This window comes from Plecotus auritus, assembly GCF_963455305.1.
Source record: "Plecotus auritus genome assembly, chromosome: 7".
In the NCBI taxonomy this organism is placed as follows: domain Eukaryota; kingdom Metazoa; phylum Chordata; class Mammalia; order Chiroptera; family Vespertilionidae; genus Plecotus; species Plecotus auritus.
In genome coordinates this window covers 69,368,947-69,381,807 of record NC_137774.1, presented here as the reverse complement: position 1 = coordinate 69,381,807, position 12,861 = coordinate 69,368,947, and the positions used below count along the sequence as shown (strand labels likewise).

The following is a 12,861-nucleotide window of genomic DNA, read 5'->3' as shown; positions in this document are numbered from 1 at the left end:
CCAGCACCCTTCTGTGCCTGGGGTAGTGAGCAGCATGTAGAGGGCCAAACCAGAGGCTGCTCTATCCCAAAAGGCCATGATTGTGGGTAGTTGGTCCCGTCAGGCTCTTCACTGATCAGCTGGGACTCATGAATGACATCTTGGTGTGGGGGCATTTTTAGGGCTGCTCCTCAGTAAAATGGGGCTTACTACAGTGCTGCCTATGAGACAGGGGCCTGGAGAGCTTGGTGCAGAGGAGTGCAAAGGAGTTCCAGTAAATGTTACCACTGTCAAGCCAGCCAAGTCTGGCCTCACTGGTGAAGGGCAGAGAAACTCAGAGCTTCCAGCATGACTGGGATAGGGAGGGTCCCTATGCGGATGCAGGATTAGGGGGTCTAGTCACTTCCTGCTCTCAGAGCTCAGGTCTGGGGGGCTCAAAGCAGACACAAGATCAGATAAAGCCACTAAGCCTTGGGCCCAGCAGAGCTTAAATCTGTTTCTCAGAAGGTCATGAGGTCATGGGTCTGTCTGCTTAGGAAAAGCAGCTCCAGAAATGTTCAGATGCAGAAGGGAAGGAGGAGAAGAGGAGTGCTCGTCCTGGGAGCAGACCAACCTGGGAGGAAGTAAGATGTGCCCATCCCCAAGGCCAGGTTGCACTGGCTTCCTGCAATACTCTCTTCTTGCAACACCACCAGCCAGGCCACAGAGCTGAGATCCAGACTCCCCTGTCCCTGAGGCTCTCCTGCGACTTGGACCAGGAAACACTATCTCTCTCTCTTCACATTTGAGAAAGTCACTTAGAGAGGAAGGATGGAATTACCCCACCGCTTGCCCAGCGTCTGAGGCTGGAGATAATCACTCTCCACACCTAACTGACACAGCAATCCAGATCTGGGCAAAGTGAGGATTCCAGGGATCCCCAAAGGAGGAGTTCTTGGGAGGAGCTCAGACCCAATTCAGCACCAAGCTGAGCCATTTTCTCCAAGATGCAGGACCCCAAGCTCCCTGGCCTGGTTTCATGGAGTTCCTGTTGCCTGCAGTCTGGTCCCTGAAAGCCATCCAGTCAGGGCTACACGACCACACAACAGGGGTTCACTCCTCAGGACCAAAAGGGTCCCTTTGTGGCCAACAGGAAGAACCGGACCGCCCGGCAAACATTCTCAGGGATTATCCTTTGTAACTTCCTCGTGTAGCTCCAGCGCCAGCCCAGAGGGGAATAGGGAAGAGGAAGCGTGGGGTGGTCAGTGGGCACACAGGACGCGCCTGCGCACGGGCCCCCCATTTGATGGGGCCACCCCCAGGCAGTGTCGAGTCCTTCAGTGGGGAGGGCTGCGGGCACTACGGGACACATCCCCTAATGCAGCCGAACCAGGACGTTGCATGGAAGATAAGGGCACTCAAGGGCAGGCAGGGGCTGAGGCCGCCGTCTGTGTCCGCAGCATCCTGGGGCTGGTTTCCCAGTGACTAAGATGACCAGGCCCTCGTCTCCCCTCTCCAAGCAATGAACCCATCCATGCCTGGGCTCTGTCTAATGCCCAGGAGGCGCCAGCGAAGCAGCAGGTTGACCTTCGCTCCGAGGCCGGCAGCCCTGGCGCTGAGAAGCGCTGCCCACCAGGCTCGGGCTCCGGCGAGGGTCCAGGCCGCGCCCCTGGCCCGGCTGGCTGGACTCACCTCTGCAACCCGGCGGCGCCTCCTCCGTCCGTGCGGCCTGGGGGAAAGGGCCCCCGGCCCGCTCGCCCCTGCCGACTGACTTACAACTTCTGCCACTGGCCGCCCTGCCCCGCCGGCCTGCCGCGCTGAGTGGAGAAGCCGCCAAACGCCCAGACCCTGCTGGACTCGGCCCGCGTCCGGAGCCTATCCTACGCCGCCTCCGTAGCGTAGCGCCCGGCCGGGGCCCCGCGGCTACGGCGCGCCCGGGGCGCACGCGGCGCTGTGAATCGCGCGCCGGGACTACTGTTCCCACAGGGCAGCGCGGCGCCGCCAGGCAGAAAGCTCGGGGCGGTGCTGGGGGCGCGAGGCAATCCGGGAGTTGTAGTCCTCGGTGTGGCGGCCTCCGCGGCCCCCACTAGCGCCCTCCAGGCGCGATTCGACTTTCTGGGCCTCCCCACCCACTACCGCCACTGGAGATGGCTGAGCCCCGGACATCGGGGAGCATTGCGTGCCGAGTTTAGCAAGGAGATGAGCTGAGTATGGGACTGGGACTACAGTTCCCAGGATGCCCTGTGCGGGAGGCAGAGACAGGGCCTCAGTATCCGCCTGAGCCTAAGCGCTTCCTCCTGCGACTGCCGACTGCAGACGGGCTCTCCGTACCAGCATCCATCTCCGCTCTGGCCAGGGCCTCTTCGGTCCCTACCCCACCCGTCAGCTGCCTCGAACCGTCTCTGCAACTTCTTCGTTCCTCGGTTCCTCTCAAGGGCTTCACGGTCAAAAGCTCCAGTTTCAGTGGGACCGACCTGGTTCTAAGACACGGCCTTACCACTTAGAGTGTGACCATGTGTGGCTGTGAAATCACTTAGGGGGCAAATTCTGAGCCTCAGTTTCCTCCTCGTTAAGAGAGGGAAACTAATAACTAATTGGGCCATTGGGAGGACGAAATGAGATACCACCACAGAACAAGTAGCCCAGTGCCTAGCCGGAAGGAAGTCTTCAAACGTGGGAAGCTGGTGTTACTCCGTAGGGGGCCTCTGAACAGAACCCGCCCCCTGCGCAAGAGAGCCTCTTTTAAAGTTCCCTTTGTGCACCTCTGAGGTTACTCTCACACCCGGCTGCCACGAAATTGGAGCCCTTCTGCCATCTTTTGCCCAGATGCCCTGGAGGCAGCAGGACATGCAGGAAAACTGAGTCAACAGTTTACCAGATGCAACTGAGAGGCTGCAGTGGGAAGTGGAGATGCAGAGCCCCAAGGACTCTAGCACTCAGGGACACATGGGGTTCATGGGAAGGCACTGGCCATGCAGGAGATACAGAAGCAAAGCCCATCAGCTAAGATTCAGGGAGTGTTTGGTTGTGGTTCAATTCTGCCTCAAGATGGAGTGGAGTTTGACAAATAGGAGGTTGGGTAATGTTTGCTCCAGTGCCCATAAAGGCTAAGCTGACCTCAGGAGGACCTACATGGACAGGGGTCTGCTCCTGGGAGAACATTCCAGCCCCAGGGAAACTTCTGTCTTACCCTCCAGATGCCGCAGTGTCCCAATGTAGAGACTTGGGCTTCAGCTGCAACCAAGACAGCTGCTTCCTGAAGGCTCCAAGGTAACCAGCTGCCTGCAGCACTGGGCTGTAGTGACTCAGCCCACCCCCAGCTTCCTTTCCTGCACTAAGGTGAGGAGGCTTCTGACCATGTGTGGCTGAGAGGACTGAGTCAAGGGCTGACTCCCACTGATTCCCTTCCCTGAGAATGTTTGCAGGGCAGATCGGGGGTGGTTGCCTGGGGGTGGTTGTGTCAAGACTGGTGTCCACAACCCTGTAACCTCTCAATAAAAGAAAGTTGGTGTGCCCTAACCAGTTTGGCTCAGTGGATAGAGCGTCAGCCTGTGGACTGAAGGGTCCCAGGTTCGATTCCGGTCAGGGGCATGTACCTGGGTTGCGGGCACATCCCCAGTAGGAGGTGTGCAGGAGGCAGCTGATCGATGTTTCTCTCTCATCGACGTTTCTAACTCTCTATCCCTTTCCCTTCCTCTCTGTAAAAAATCAATAAAATATATAAAAAAAGATTGTTTAAAAAATATATATATATTTAAAAAAAAAAAAAGTTGGTGTTGAGCCAGTGATCAGATAGCCCACATTCCTGCCAGCTCACTGCAGCTTTTGGAAGAGCCAGGCTATACAAGGGGGTAAGGAGAGAGCAGGAGCATCCTAGCCCTCCCCAGTAAGGAACCAAAGCCTGTTGTGGGAGAGAAAGCCCAGTCACCAGAAGGTCTTGGGAGGAGTCTTCTAGTCTGTCGAGGTGTGTACTGTCCCAGCAGGGAGCTGGAAAGAATGGGTTTGATGTGCAGTGGTCTGCAGGAGGACCAGATCAGCAAGATGAGGGACACATCTGTAGAGTCAACTTGTGATCATCTTAAATATTCTGAGGCACACAGCTGTAAATTTTAAGTAACTATAAAGTAGAAGGTAAGTGACCTTTGACTACCCAGACCTTGACCAATACCATCCCAGCCAGTACCCTCACAACTCTAAAGATATAGAAGATAACCCAGCCAGTGTGGCTCAGTGGTTGAGCATCGACCTATGAACCAAGAGGTCAGGGTTCGATTCCCAGCCAGGGCACATGTCCAGGTTGCAAGCTTGATCCCCAGTAGGGGGGGTATAGAAGTAGCCAATCAGTGATTCTCATCATTGATGTTTCTATCTCTCCTCCCTCTCTGAAATGAATAAAAAATATATATTTTATTGAAGATAAAGATACAGTAGATCCTATGAGGGGAGAAAGAGGAGGGAGGAGTGAACCCACCTAGAGAAGGGGTGGGAAGGGCCAAGCAGAAAGATCATTAATTCAACCATCCCTGTGCAAATCTACTTGTACCCTCACTGTCCTTGGCTTTGAGACACAGCAGTGAACACATGCCCAAATGCCCTGTGGAGAGAGATTTAGCAGGATGGAGACACAGGAACCTTCATTGGTGTGACAGGCATGTGGGACCCAAGGCCAGAGGCAGGCCAAAGTGCACCTGTGTTGGGACTCATGTGCTCGTTGATTTTATGGAATGACCTGTAATCAATTGCCTGCTTTGTGAGATGCCCTCACAGGTAAAAAGTAAGGGTCCTTCTCTGAGCCTTCATCTTGGCATCTCTGAAATGCCAGCAGGTGGAGGGGCAGGTCCTGGGGCATCTGGGAGCAAAGATAGGTACTCCTTTTTTTTTTTCTTTTGTTAATCCTCACCTGAGGATATTTTTCCATTAATTTTTAGAGTGAGTGAGAAGTGGAGGGGTGGGGGGGAGAGACACATTGCCTCCTGCATGCACCCTGACTGGGGCTGGGGATCGAACCTGCAACCCAGATACGTGCCATGAATCAAACCTGAGACCCTTCGGTGCGCAGGCTGATCCTCTAGACACTGAGTGACCACTGAGTGACGCCAGCTAGGGCCAGATACTCTTTCTTTAGCGGGGACAAGCTGGAGCAGGCCTGAGCTGAGGGCCCAGGCAGTGCACATGGGACAGTTGGAGGAACCAGGGACTGTCATCAGTCTTCTTTCAGGGAAGGGTCAGAGCCTTGCTCTGCGCGCTTCAGAATTGACCACTTTGGGGGGTAGAGGGGGGCTTTGTGGCCAGGTACTTCAGGGTTGGGGGTGAGCATCCCCACATGGGAGGGATGCACTCAGGCCTAGGGGGGTGCATGCCTTGACACTGGCACTGGCTTCACATGTCCCACTGTGGCCCCCTCCAGCACACTCTTTGGGGTTTGCCCAGGCCCCCCACCCCCCTCCTGACCCTGCCCTCAGCCACCTGTAAGAAACTCTCCAGGTAGCCCTTCCTGGCCAGCAGCCAAACACTGCCCTGTATCCATTTACAATGAATTTTCATCCTTTGTTCTCCTAAGTGTTTCCCATGGGGCTAGAGACTCCTCCCTGCAGGTCCAGGGCAGGGATTTTAGCATCAGCTACTGGTGGGCCACCAGGTGTTTAAAAGTGGAAATGAACGGTAGGGACTGGCAGGCCTCAGTGGGATAGAGGAGGAAGCAGCTCCCCACCTCCCCTTCCTGGCTTTGGTCTCATCTGATGGAGGGGACCCCTCCCCACTTCCAGCTTCTCCTAGGCAGAGATGGGTCCTGCAGGCGCCAGACAGATACAGGGTAGGTGGGAGGCAGGTGTCATCCAGTGTCAAAGCAGAGGCACTGGTCTCTTCCTGGACCAGCAGAGACCCCTCTGCAGCAGGGCTGGGAACAGGCCCTTTAGGACCCCCACTGACATTCTGAACCTGGTTGCAGCAGTGCTTCGGCGCCCCCCAGTGACTGAGTGGGCCCAGAAGCCTGTGGTTGAAGCCAACACCCCAGGCTCCATCACAAGCCTGCCCTATTGGCCAGGATTGGGCCCAATGGGTGGCCTGGTGCAAATTCAGCCAACGGCCTTGATAATGAGAGAGGACCATCTCTCTGATGGCGGCCTGGGGAGCTTTATCTTCTAAGCACCAGGAGCACATGTGGAGACCAGACAGACTAGATATGCAGGGCCATGTGCTCCACATTGTCCTGGCCCTCCCCTGGAATCCTGGTGGAAGGTTGGCTCCAGGCAGAACCACACCCTTCCAAGCTTCTTAGTGCCACCACAGTGTCTAGGGCTCCCAGGCCACACTCTGGGGACCCCTGGAGTCCTGCTATACCCTCACTGATGAGGCCTCCGGCCCTGCTTGCTGCTGGGCAGGCTGTATCCACCTATCACCATCCTCAGGTCATCAACCCCATGGAAAGCAGTTGGGGCCAGCAAACCTGAGCTCAGCTCCCTTTTATGTTGGCTGGGTGGTTGGGGCAAGGTTCTCAGTTTCTCCATTTGTACCTGGCATGCAGGTAGCTCGGTGTAAGGGGGGAGGGGGGGAGAGGCAGTTGGTGAGACTTTTAGCTAACTCCCTTTCAAGTCAGATTTGGTCACTTACCCTTAGTAACCTTTTTGGTGGTGTCCCTGTGACTATGGTGGCAGTTGAGCTCTCCTCCCAGCCTGCCTCCCCTTTGTCCCTCCCCAAGCCTGTTGAGGTCTTAGCCTTTTCTGTGCCTTTGATTTGAGTATTATACATGGCCTTGCCTGGGGCCCTGATTACATGTCCCATGGGAACAGCTTGTTCATGAACCCCAGAGACTTGCAATGCTGCCCACTCAGCCCAGCTGGCCCTGGGTGTCATGTTGGCAGCCGGGCTGCACACAGGCCAGGTCCTATCATGATCTCGTGGCCCCATGTGGCCCTGCTCCAGGAGTGCCCTTGGACAAGCTCTGCTGGGGGCCCAGCCTGCAGGTGTCATCCTGGGACCTCTCAGAGGTTTACAGCAAGGCCAGAAGGATCAGGAGGGGCTGGCTTGACTAGGTCATCTCCTGCTGTCTGAATTCAGATGACACATGGTTCCCACTACCTCAACCACCACCAGGGGGTGCTGAGCCAGGCCCACTGCATGCTACCTCTTGGCCCCCACAGGGAAAGGAGGCTACTTGTGTGTGTGCAGCTACAGCTTTAATCTGTGGTGACACTGTCCTAGCTTTGCCCTTCTGTATCCAGGCCGCCGTCACTCTGCCTGGAAGAGTCTCTTCCCCCCCCCCCCCCCGCCAAAAAACATATTTTTATTGATTTTAGGGAGGGAGAGGGATAGAAACATCAATGATGAGAATCACTAATTGGCTGCTTCCTGCACACCCCCCACTGGGGGGATCGAGTCTGCAACCCAGTCATGTGCCCTTGGCTGGAACTGAACCTGGGACCCTTTAGTCCGCAGGCCAACGCTCTATCCACTGAGCCAAACCAGCTAGGGCTGGAAGAGTCTTTCTTGAGAGGATGAAAACAGGGTCAATGTGCAAGTCAGTGCCTGGGTGTTTGTGTGAAACATCTCTGGGCAATTTATACTTAGTTACAGTACTGCTGAGTGATGGACAGAAACAGACCCAAGGCTGTGTCAGCAGGGTGAGGCTGGGCACAAGAAAGCAGAGTTCCCATATTTATTATCATACATACATACATATATATATATATATTTCATGTGTATACACAGATAGTTTTCTCTCTTGGAAGTATTAAAAAAATTGATCAACCTTCAATCTATAAAAAATACCTACTCTACATGATAGAAAAATCTCTCCTCCAAGTTTACACTGATTTACACCCAAGGCTTTCCCCAAAATATACAATACGAGGCAACGTCTTAAGTCTTAGTGTAGAAGGTGGGCCATGTAGAAGATGGAGGGATGCAGGGCAACACACATGCTTACACGCGCACACACATGCATACACCTCCCGTACGCAGTCACACACAACAGCAGCCGGTTTGTGGTGGGTCTTGGCCCACCTGGGAGTGCTTGGAGGCTCCTGGCCAGTGCTCGGGCTAAGGTGGGCGGCAGGCCCAGCATCCCTGTGGGGGTGACACTGCTGCTCCTGGCAGCGCAGGTGCTGGGCAGTGGTTGTGTAGAGCTGGGCAAGGGTTCCCCCAAGCCGCTGGGAAGGCCTTATTCTCTGCTCTTGATCTGTGTCCTTGGACAGCCTGCCCTGCTCGGCCTTCTGCAGAATGTACCTGGGGAAGAATGATAACTTCTAATGACTTCAGACTCCTGGAGGAAACATTTGGACTCTGGCCTGGGAAAGTGGGACTTCACCCAAGGCAGCAAAATTTGCACAGGAAATGGGGTAATCCAGGAGGCCAGGAAGGCCACGCCCCTGGGGAGGCAGCACCTCACCCTGGCTCTGTCTATACCTCATGAGTCAGAGGGGTCTGGCAATGTCCACCCTTCCACCTCTTCCAGATGGTACATTCCACCCCATTAGACTCTGAAGCCCTGATTTCAGAGCAGAGGCCCCAGCTCCCACAGGAGGATCAGAGCTCCCAAAGGTTATTGTAGAGGGTCCAACAGTGAGAACAGACGCATGGCTGGAAGCCCCTGGGCCTGAAGCTGGACTAGATGCCTCTTCTGGCTGGGTGACACCTGAGCAGCTCAGGGAGATAGCCTCAGAAAAGCTTGGGGGAACAGAGGGGTGGGCTATAGCTTCTGGTCAGACCCTAACTCGCACCGGCCTCACTGCCTGTCTTTCACATACCACCACATCTGGCGCAAGGGTCCTGGGGCCTCCAGATGGTCCAGGACTTGAGTGGCACCAGATCAGGATGCCTGTGCAGACGTGGCTAGCTGCACCCCAGGTGGGGACCCATTTCCTTCATTTCCTTTTCTTCCCTGATAGGGCAGGATAATGGGAGGGTCTACTACGCGCGAGGGAGCTCATGGAGAGGCTCATCCCAGCATGAGACACTGTCCTCACATCTTTGCAGAGAGGAGGGGGGCCGGGGAAGGCCAGAGCTGAGAGCAGGCCCAATGCCACTTCCATCTGCTGTGGGTTACAGACCAAGGGCTTCTCTTTCCTTCTCCCTCTTCCACCACCCCATCTTTATGTGCCCCAGCTCAGCTGTGTGCTCTGGGCTCGGTGGGCATGGGACCTGCTATTCTTGGCCCATGTGTGCCGTGGCCATCTCTGGGGTGTTGGTGGAGTCCAGAATCACCCTGGGCTGGGCTTGCCTGCTTCTACTTGACCTCCAGGATGGATGGGTTGGTCTCCATGATGGCCACGATGATCCTGTCAATGTAGTCCTGCAGGCGAAAGTTGATCTCTTCCTGCTTTTGAATTGCTTCCATGAGCTGTGGGAGAAGCAAGAGGTGGGCACTGGGCACAGACTATGGGCACTTTCTTTTTTTCTTTTGAGACTGTGGGCACATTACGGTAGAGCCCTAGGCCTAGGAGAGTGGATACATTACCTCATCGCGGGAGACCGAGCTGATCTCTGCGGCCAGAGATTCAGAGAAGGATGTGGAGAAGAGGTTCTTGGCGCCCTGGATGCTCAGGTTTATGATCTGTCCATTGAGCTCATCGTTCTGCTCCTTCAGGTTACGGTTATCCTAGGGTGGGCAGCATGACAGTGTCATTCCTGGGCTGTGACCCTCCAGAGACCCCTCTTCCAATGCGGGTTGCCAGTAAGCTTCTTCCAGATATAAGGGTGTCTGCCCAGCAGTACCTGCTTCAGCCTGCGGACCTCCTGCTCCAGCTCGCTCTCCCGGGTACGGCTATTGTACTCCTGTAGGCCTACACTGTTGCTCCGGCCCCTCCTCTGCTCCGCCTCCAGCTTGAAGAGCTGTAGGTGCTCCAGCTGCTTCCGCAGGTCCTCAATTAGCTGTGTGGAAGCTCAGAGTGAGCAGCCAACTCAGTCCCTGGTTTCAGAACCTCTGCATTGGTCTAAATGCCATTTCTGAGAAGGAGGATGCCACGCTTCCCAAACACCACCATGCACCCAGTACCCCCCGCCCACCCTGCTGAAAGCAGTGGGCCCTCAACTCACTCCAGATGGGCCCTATGGATTCTGGGACCTCACTAAGTGACAGTTCTGGGCTTGTGTTCACCTCCTGGGTTGCCTCCTTGTCTTTCTGGAATTGGTGTCTCTCATGACTCAGCCTGTCCCCCAGCTTCCTCCTGTTTTCCTGCTCGTCATTGAGCCGCAGTGACAACTCTTCAATCTCATCCAGCAACTTCCGTTTCTCCTGCAAAGTTAAGTACTTGCCATGGACACACTCACCTGCCATCCCATATACATGGCTTTCCTCAGCTGCATGTGTCCTGAGTCTCAGTTCACTGACGTCCACAGGGCTGCACCTGAGCCTTCCTGTCAAAGCCCAGGTGCATACACACAGGCATGCACTCTCAGGGCCTGTGCCTACCCCGAGTGCAGTGTATATGGAAGGTGGGTTCTCGGTGTGGGGCACCTCCCCGCTACAGTACTGTTTCTAGGGGAAGGCAAGAGCAGGCCCTGACCCGCGGTCACACAGCAGGAGTTGCTCACAGCAACCAGAGCCCAGGTGGTATTAGACTTGTTCAGGGTTCAGAGCTTCCCAGGAGGCACTTGGCAGGAAGTGGAGGATGGGGGAGGAGAAGCCTCTCAGTGAACATCTGCAGAATAGGGCGCAAGGGGTCCAGGTGAAGTCAGCCCCTCCAAGACATCCCTGGGTTCAGACCACGGGTCAATCAAAGCATGAACCTCTGGACCCAATGATCCTGTGGGAAAGCTGAGGAGCCAGGCAGGCTACAGCATCTTCCAGCAAGGGGATAGTGGCCTGAGCTGAGCTTGTTCCCTCACACACAGGCCTGGTAGGCCCGGCATCATCAGCCTGCTCTTTGGAGCAGCACAATTCCCCAGCCTGTGGCGCACCCCTTGGCTGGCCATACCCCTGCAGACCCTTAAAAATATGAGGAACAGACCCTAGCTGGTTTGGCTCAGTGGACAGAGTATCAGCCTGCGGACTGAAGGGTCCCGGGTTTGATTCTAGTCAAGGGTACATGCCTGGGTTGTGGGCTCCATCCCCAGTACGGGGCGTGCAGGAGGCAGCCTATCAATGATTCTCTCTCATCATTGATGTTTCAATCTCTCTTCCCTCTCCCTTCCTCTCTGAAATAAATAAAAATATATTTTTAAAAATATGAGAAACATTTTAAATAAATAAAAAAATAAATTAGCTGGCTGTATGATTGCCCTGCTTTGGATAACCCGTCTCAGCACATCCCAATCCAGAAGGGGTGGGAAAGCATGTAGGCCAGCATGACTGATCTCGGTGACCACACAGTGCAAAGCCTGGCCCTGCCCACTCAACGCTCCTGGCAGGCAGCTTACCTCCTCCAAGCGTTCAATGTTGGCCTTCAGACAGGGTGTGCAGGACCTCAGCTCACTGTTCTCCTCGTCCAGTTGCTGCAGCCTGGGATGTAGAATGAGGCTGGGACCCACTTCCTAGGAATTCATCTCCTTGGGGTGAGGGAGGCTGAGTGTCTTGGAAATCTCAATAGGGGCTTCCCAGGGATCCACAGAGGTTACTCCGCAATGCCTACAGCCCATCCCTTACACACACAAGTGCTCTGGGCCAAAATTTTTCATGGACTAGGACGGTTGTTAAATACACTCTGGGTGTGGGGATCATTTCAGGTTTACAGAGCAGTTGCAGACACAGTGCAGAGTCCCTGTAGACCCTTTCAGCTGCCTCTTGAAGCATCTGCTCATCACTGCAACAGGTTCATCACAGCCCACCCACCCTCACCTCAACACTGATCACCAAACCTTGGATGCAATTCAGCTTTTCCACAAGTGCCCCTCTGTCTAGGATCCCTCCCAGGACCACACTGCACTTAGTTGTCTCCATTGTCCCCTATGTGCTGGGCAGTCTCGCAGATTTTCCTGGTTTTCATTACTTTGACAGTTTTGAGCAGTTTTGGTTATGTATTTAGCCTTTCTTGTGTTTTCTCATGACTAGATGGGTTATGGTTTGGGGAAGAATCCAACAGAAGTGAGGTGCCACTCTTGTCACATCAGATCAGGATGCCTAAGTCTAAATGGGTGATGCTGACCTGGATCACCTGGTTAAGGTGTGTCTGCCAGGTGTCTCCTCTGTCAAGTTCTACTTTTCCCGCCCATTCTCTGTATCTGGAAGACGGTCACTGAGTCCAGCCCACGTTCCATGGAAGGGAGGACTCAGCGCCATCCCCTGGGAAGGGGGATCTCCATGTATTATTTGTAATTCCTTCTCTGTGAGGGAGGTTTGTATCTTCTCCCCATTTACCAACCATCACATTTAGTTACACTTTGGGTTATGGTCAAATGGTATCAGTAGTAGTGTGTTGCTCAAACTGTCCCACTGTTGACCTTCAGTTGGCTCGTGTCCTTGGGATATGCACTCATCACTGTGTGTGTATGCTTTTGTATGAGCACTTCCCTACTTTCTGGCACTACAAGATGCTCTAGGCTCTGCTGGTCTACCCTGTGCCGGCCATAAACTCAGCCCTTTCTCTAGGATCCCTGGTTCCTTTCCATAATCCAGTTGTCCTCACCACTATGTTGCTCTGAAGCCCCCCTCACTGAGGGTGTCTTCCTATATACCATAATGGGCTGAGGCCATGCTGGGGAGGCCCCTGTGCTGGGCTGACCTTAGGGTGCTGACCCAGGGCTGCAGGGACTTCTGAGGACCTGAGCAGCCCCCCCAAGAACCACAGGCCTCCTCAGTCCCCCATCACACTCCCAGGGAGCTGCAGGAGGCTGATAAGGTCCAGGCACACAGAGCCAGTGACCCTAGGTGCACAGGGCAGGCAGCAAGTTTGGCCAGAAGAAGCTGTCACACCGACTCCTGCAGCATGAGACCCCATCTACCATGTGCCCCTCCATGCTGCTATCTTG

The 12,861-nt window shown here is 54.8% G+C and overlaps 2 protein-coding genes across 9 annotated transcripts in view; both read right to left on the bottom strand.

Annotated features, from left to right (window-relative positions):
- CAPN15 (calpain 15) overlaps nucleotides 1-3,654 on the bottom strand; it is a 28,403-nt gene extending 24,749 nt beyond the window's left edge. For all 4 annotated transcript variants that reach the window (XM_080682011.1, XM_080682013.1, XM_080682012.1 and 1 more), the window contains exon 1: nucleotides 1,651-3,654. The gene's annotated coding sequence lies outside the window, so the exon portion shown is untranslated. The remainder of the gene's footprint in view (nucleotides 1-1,650) is intronic.
- A 3,924-nt stretch (nucleotides 3,655-7,578) lies between these two features.
- RAB11FIP3 (RAB11 family interacting protein 3) overlaps nucleotides 7,579-12,861 on the bottom strand; it is a 106,413-nt gene continuing 101,130 nt past the window's right edge. For 3 of the 5 annotated variants that reach the window (XM_080677710.1, XM_080677712.1, XM_080677714.1), the window contains 5 exons: nucleotides 11,314-11,395; nucleotides 10,052-10,189; nucleotides 9,670-9,825; nucleotides 9,413-9,553; nucleotides 7,579-9,295 (listed from right to left, as the gene is read on the bottom strand). In XM_080677710.1, the coding sequence (XP_080533836.1) occupies nucleotides 9,182-9,295; nucleotides 9,413-9,553; nucleotides 9,670-9,825; nucleotides 10,052-10,189; nucleotides 11,314-11,395 (631 nt within the window). In that variant the 3' untranslated portion in view covers nucleotides 7,579-9,181. The remainder of the gene's footprint in view (nucleotides 9,296-9,412; nucleotides 9,554-9,669; nucleotides 9,826-10,051; nucleotides 10,190-11,313; nucleotides 11,396-12,861) is intronic. The other 2 variants (XM_080677711.1, XM_080677713.1) reach the window with 1 other exon arrangement.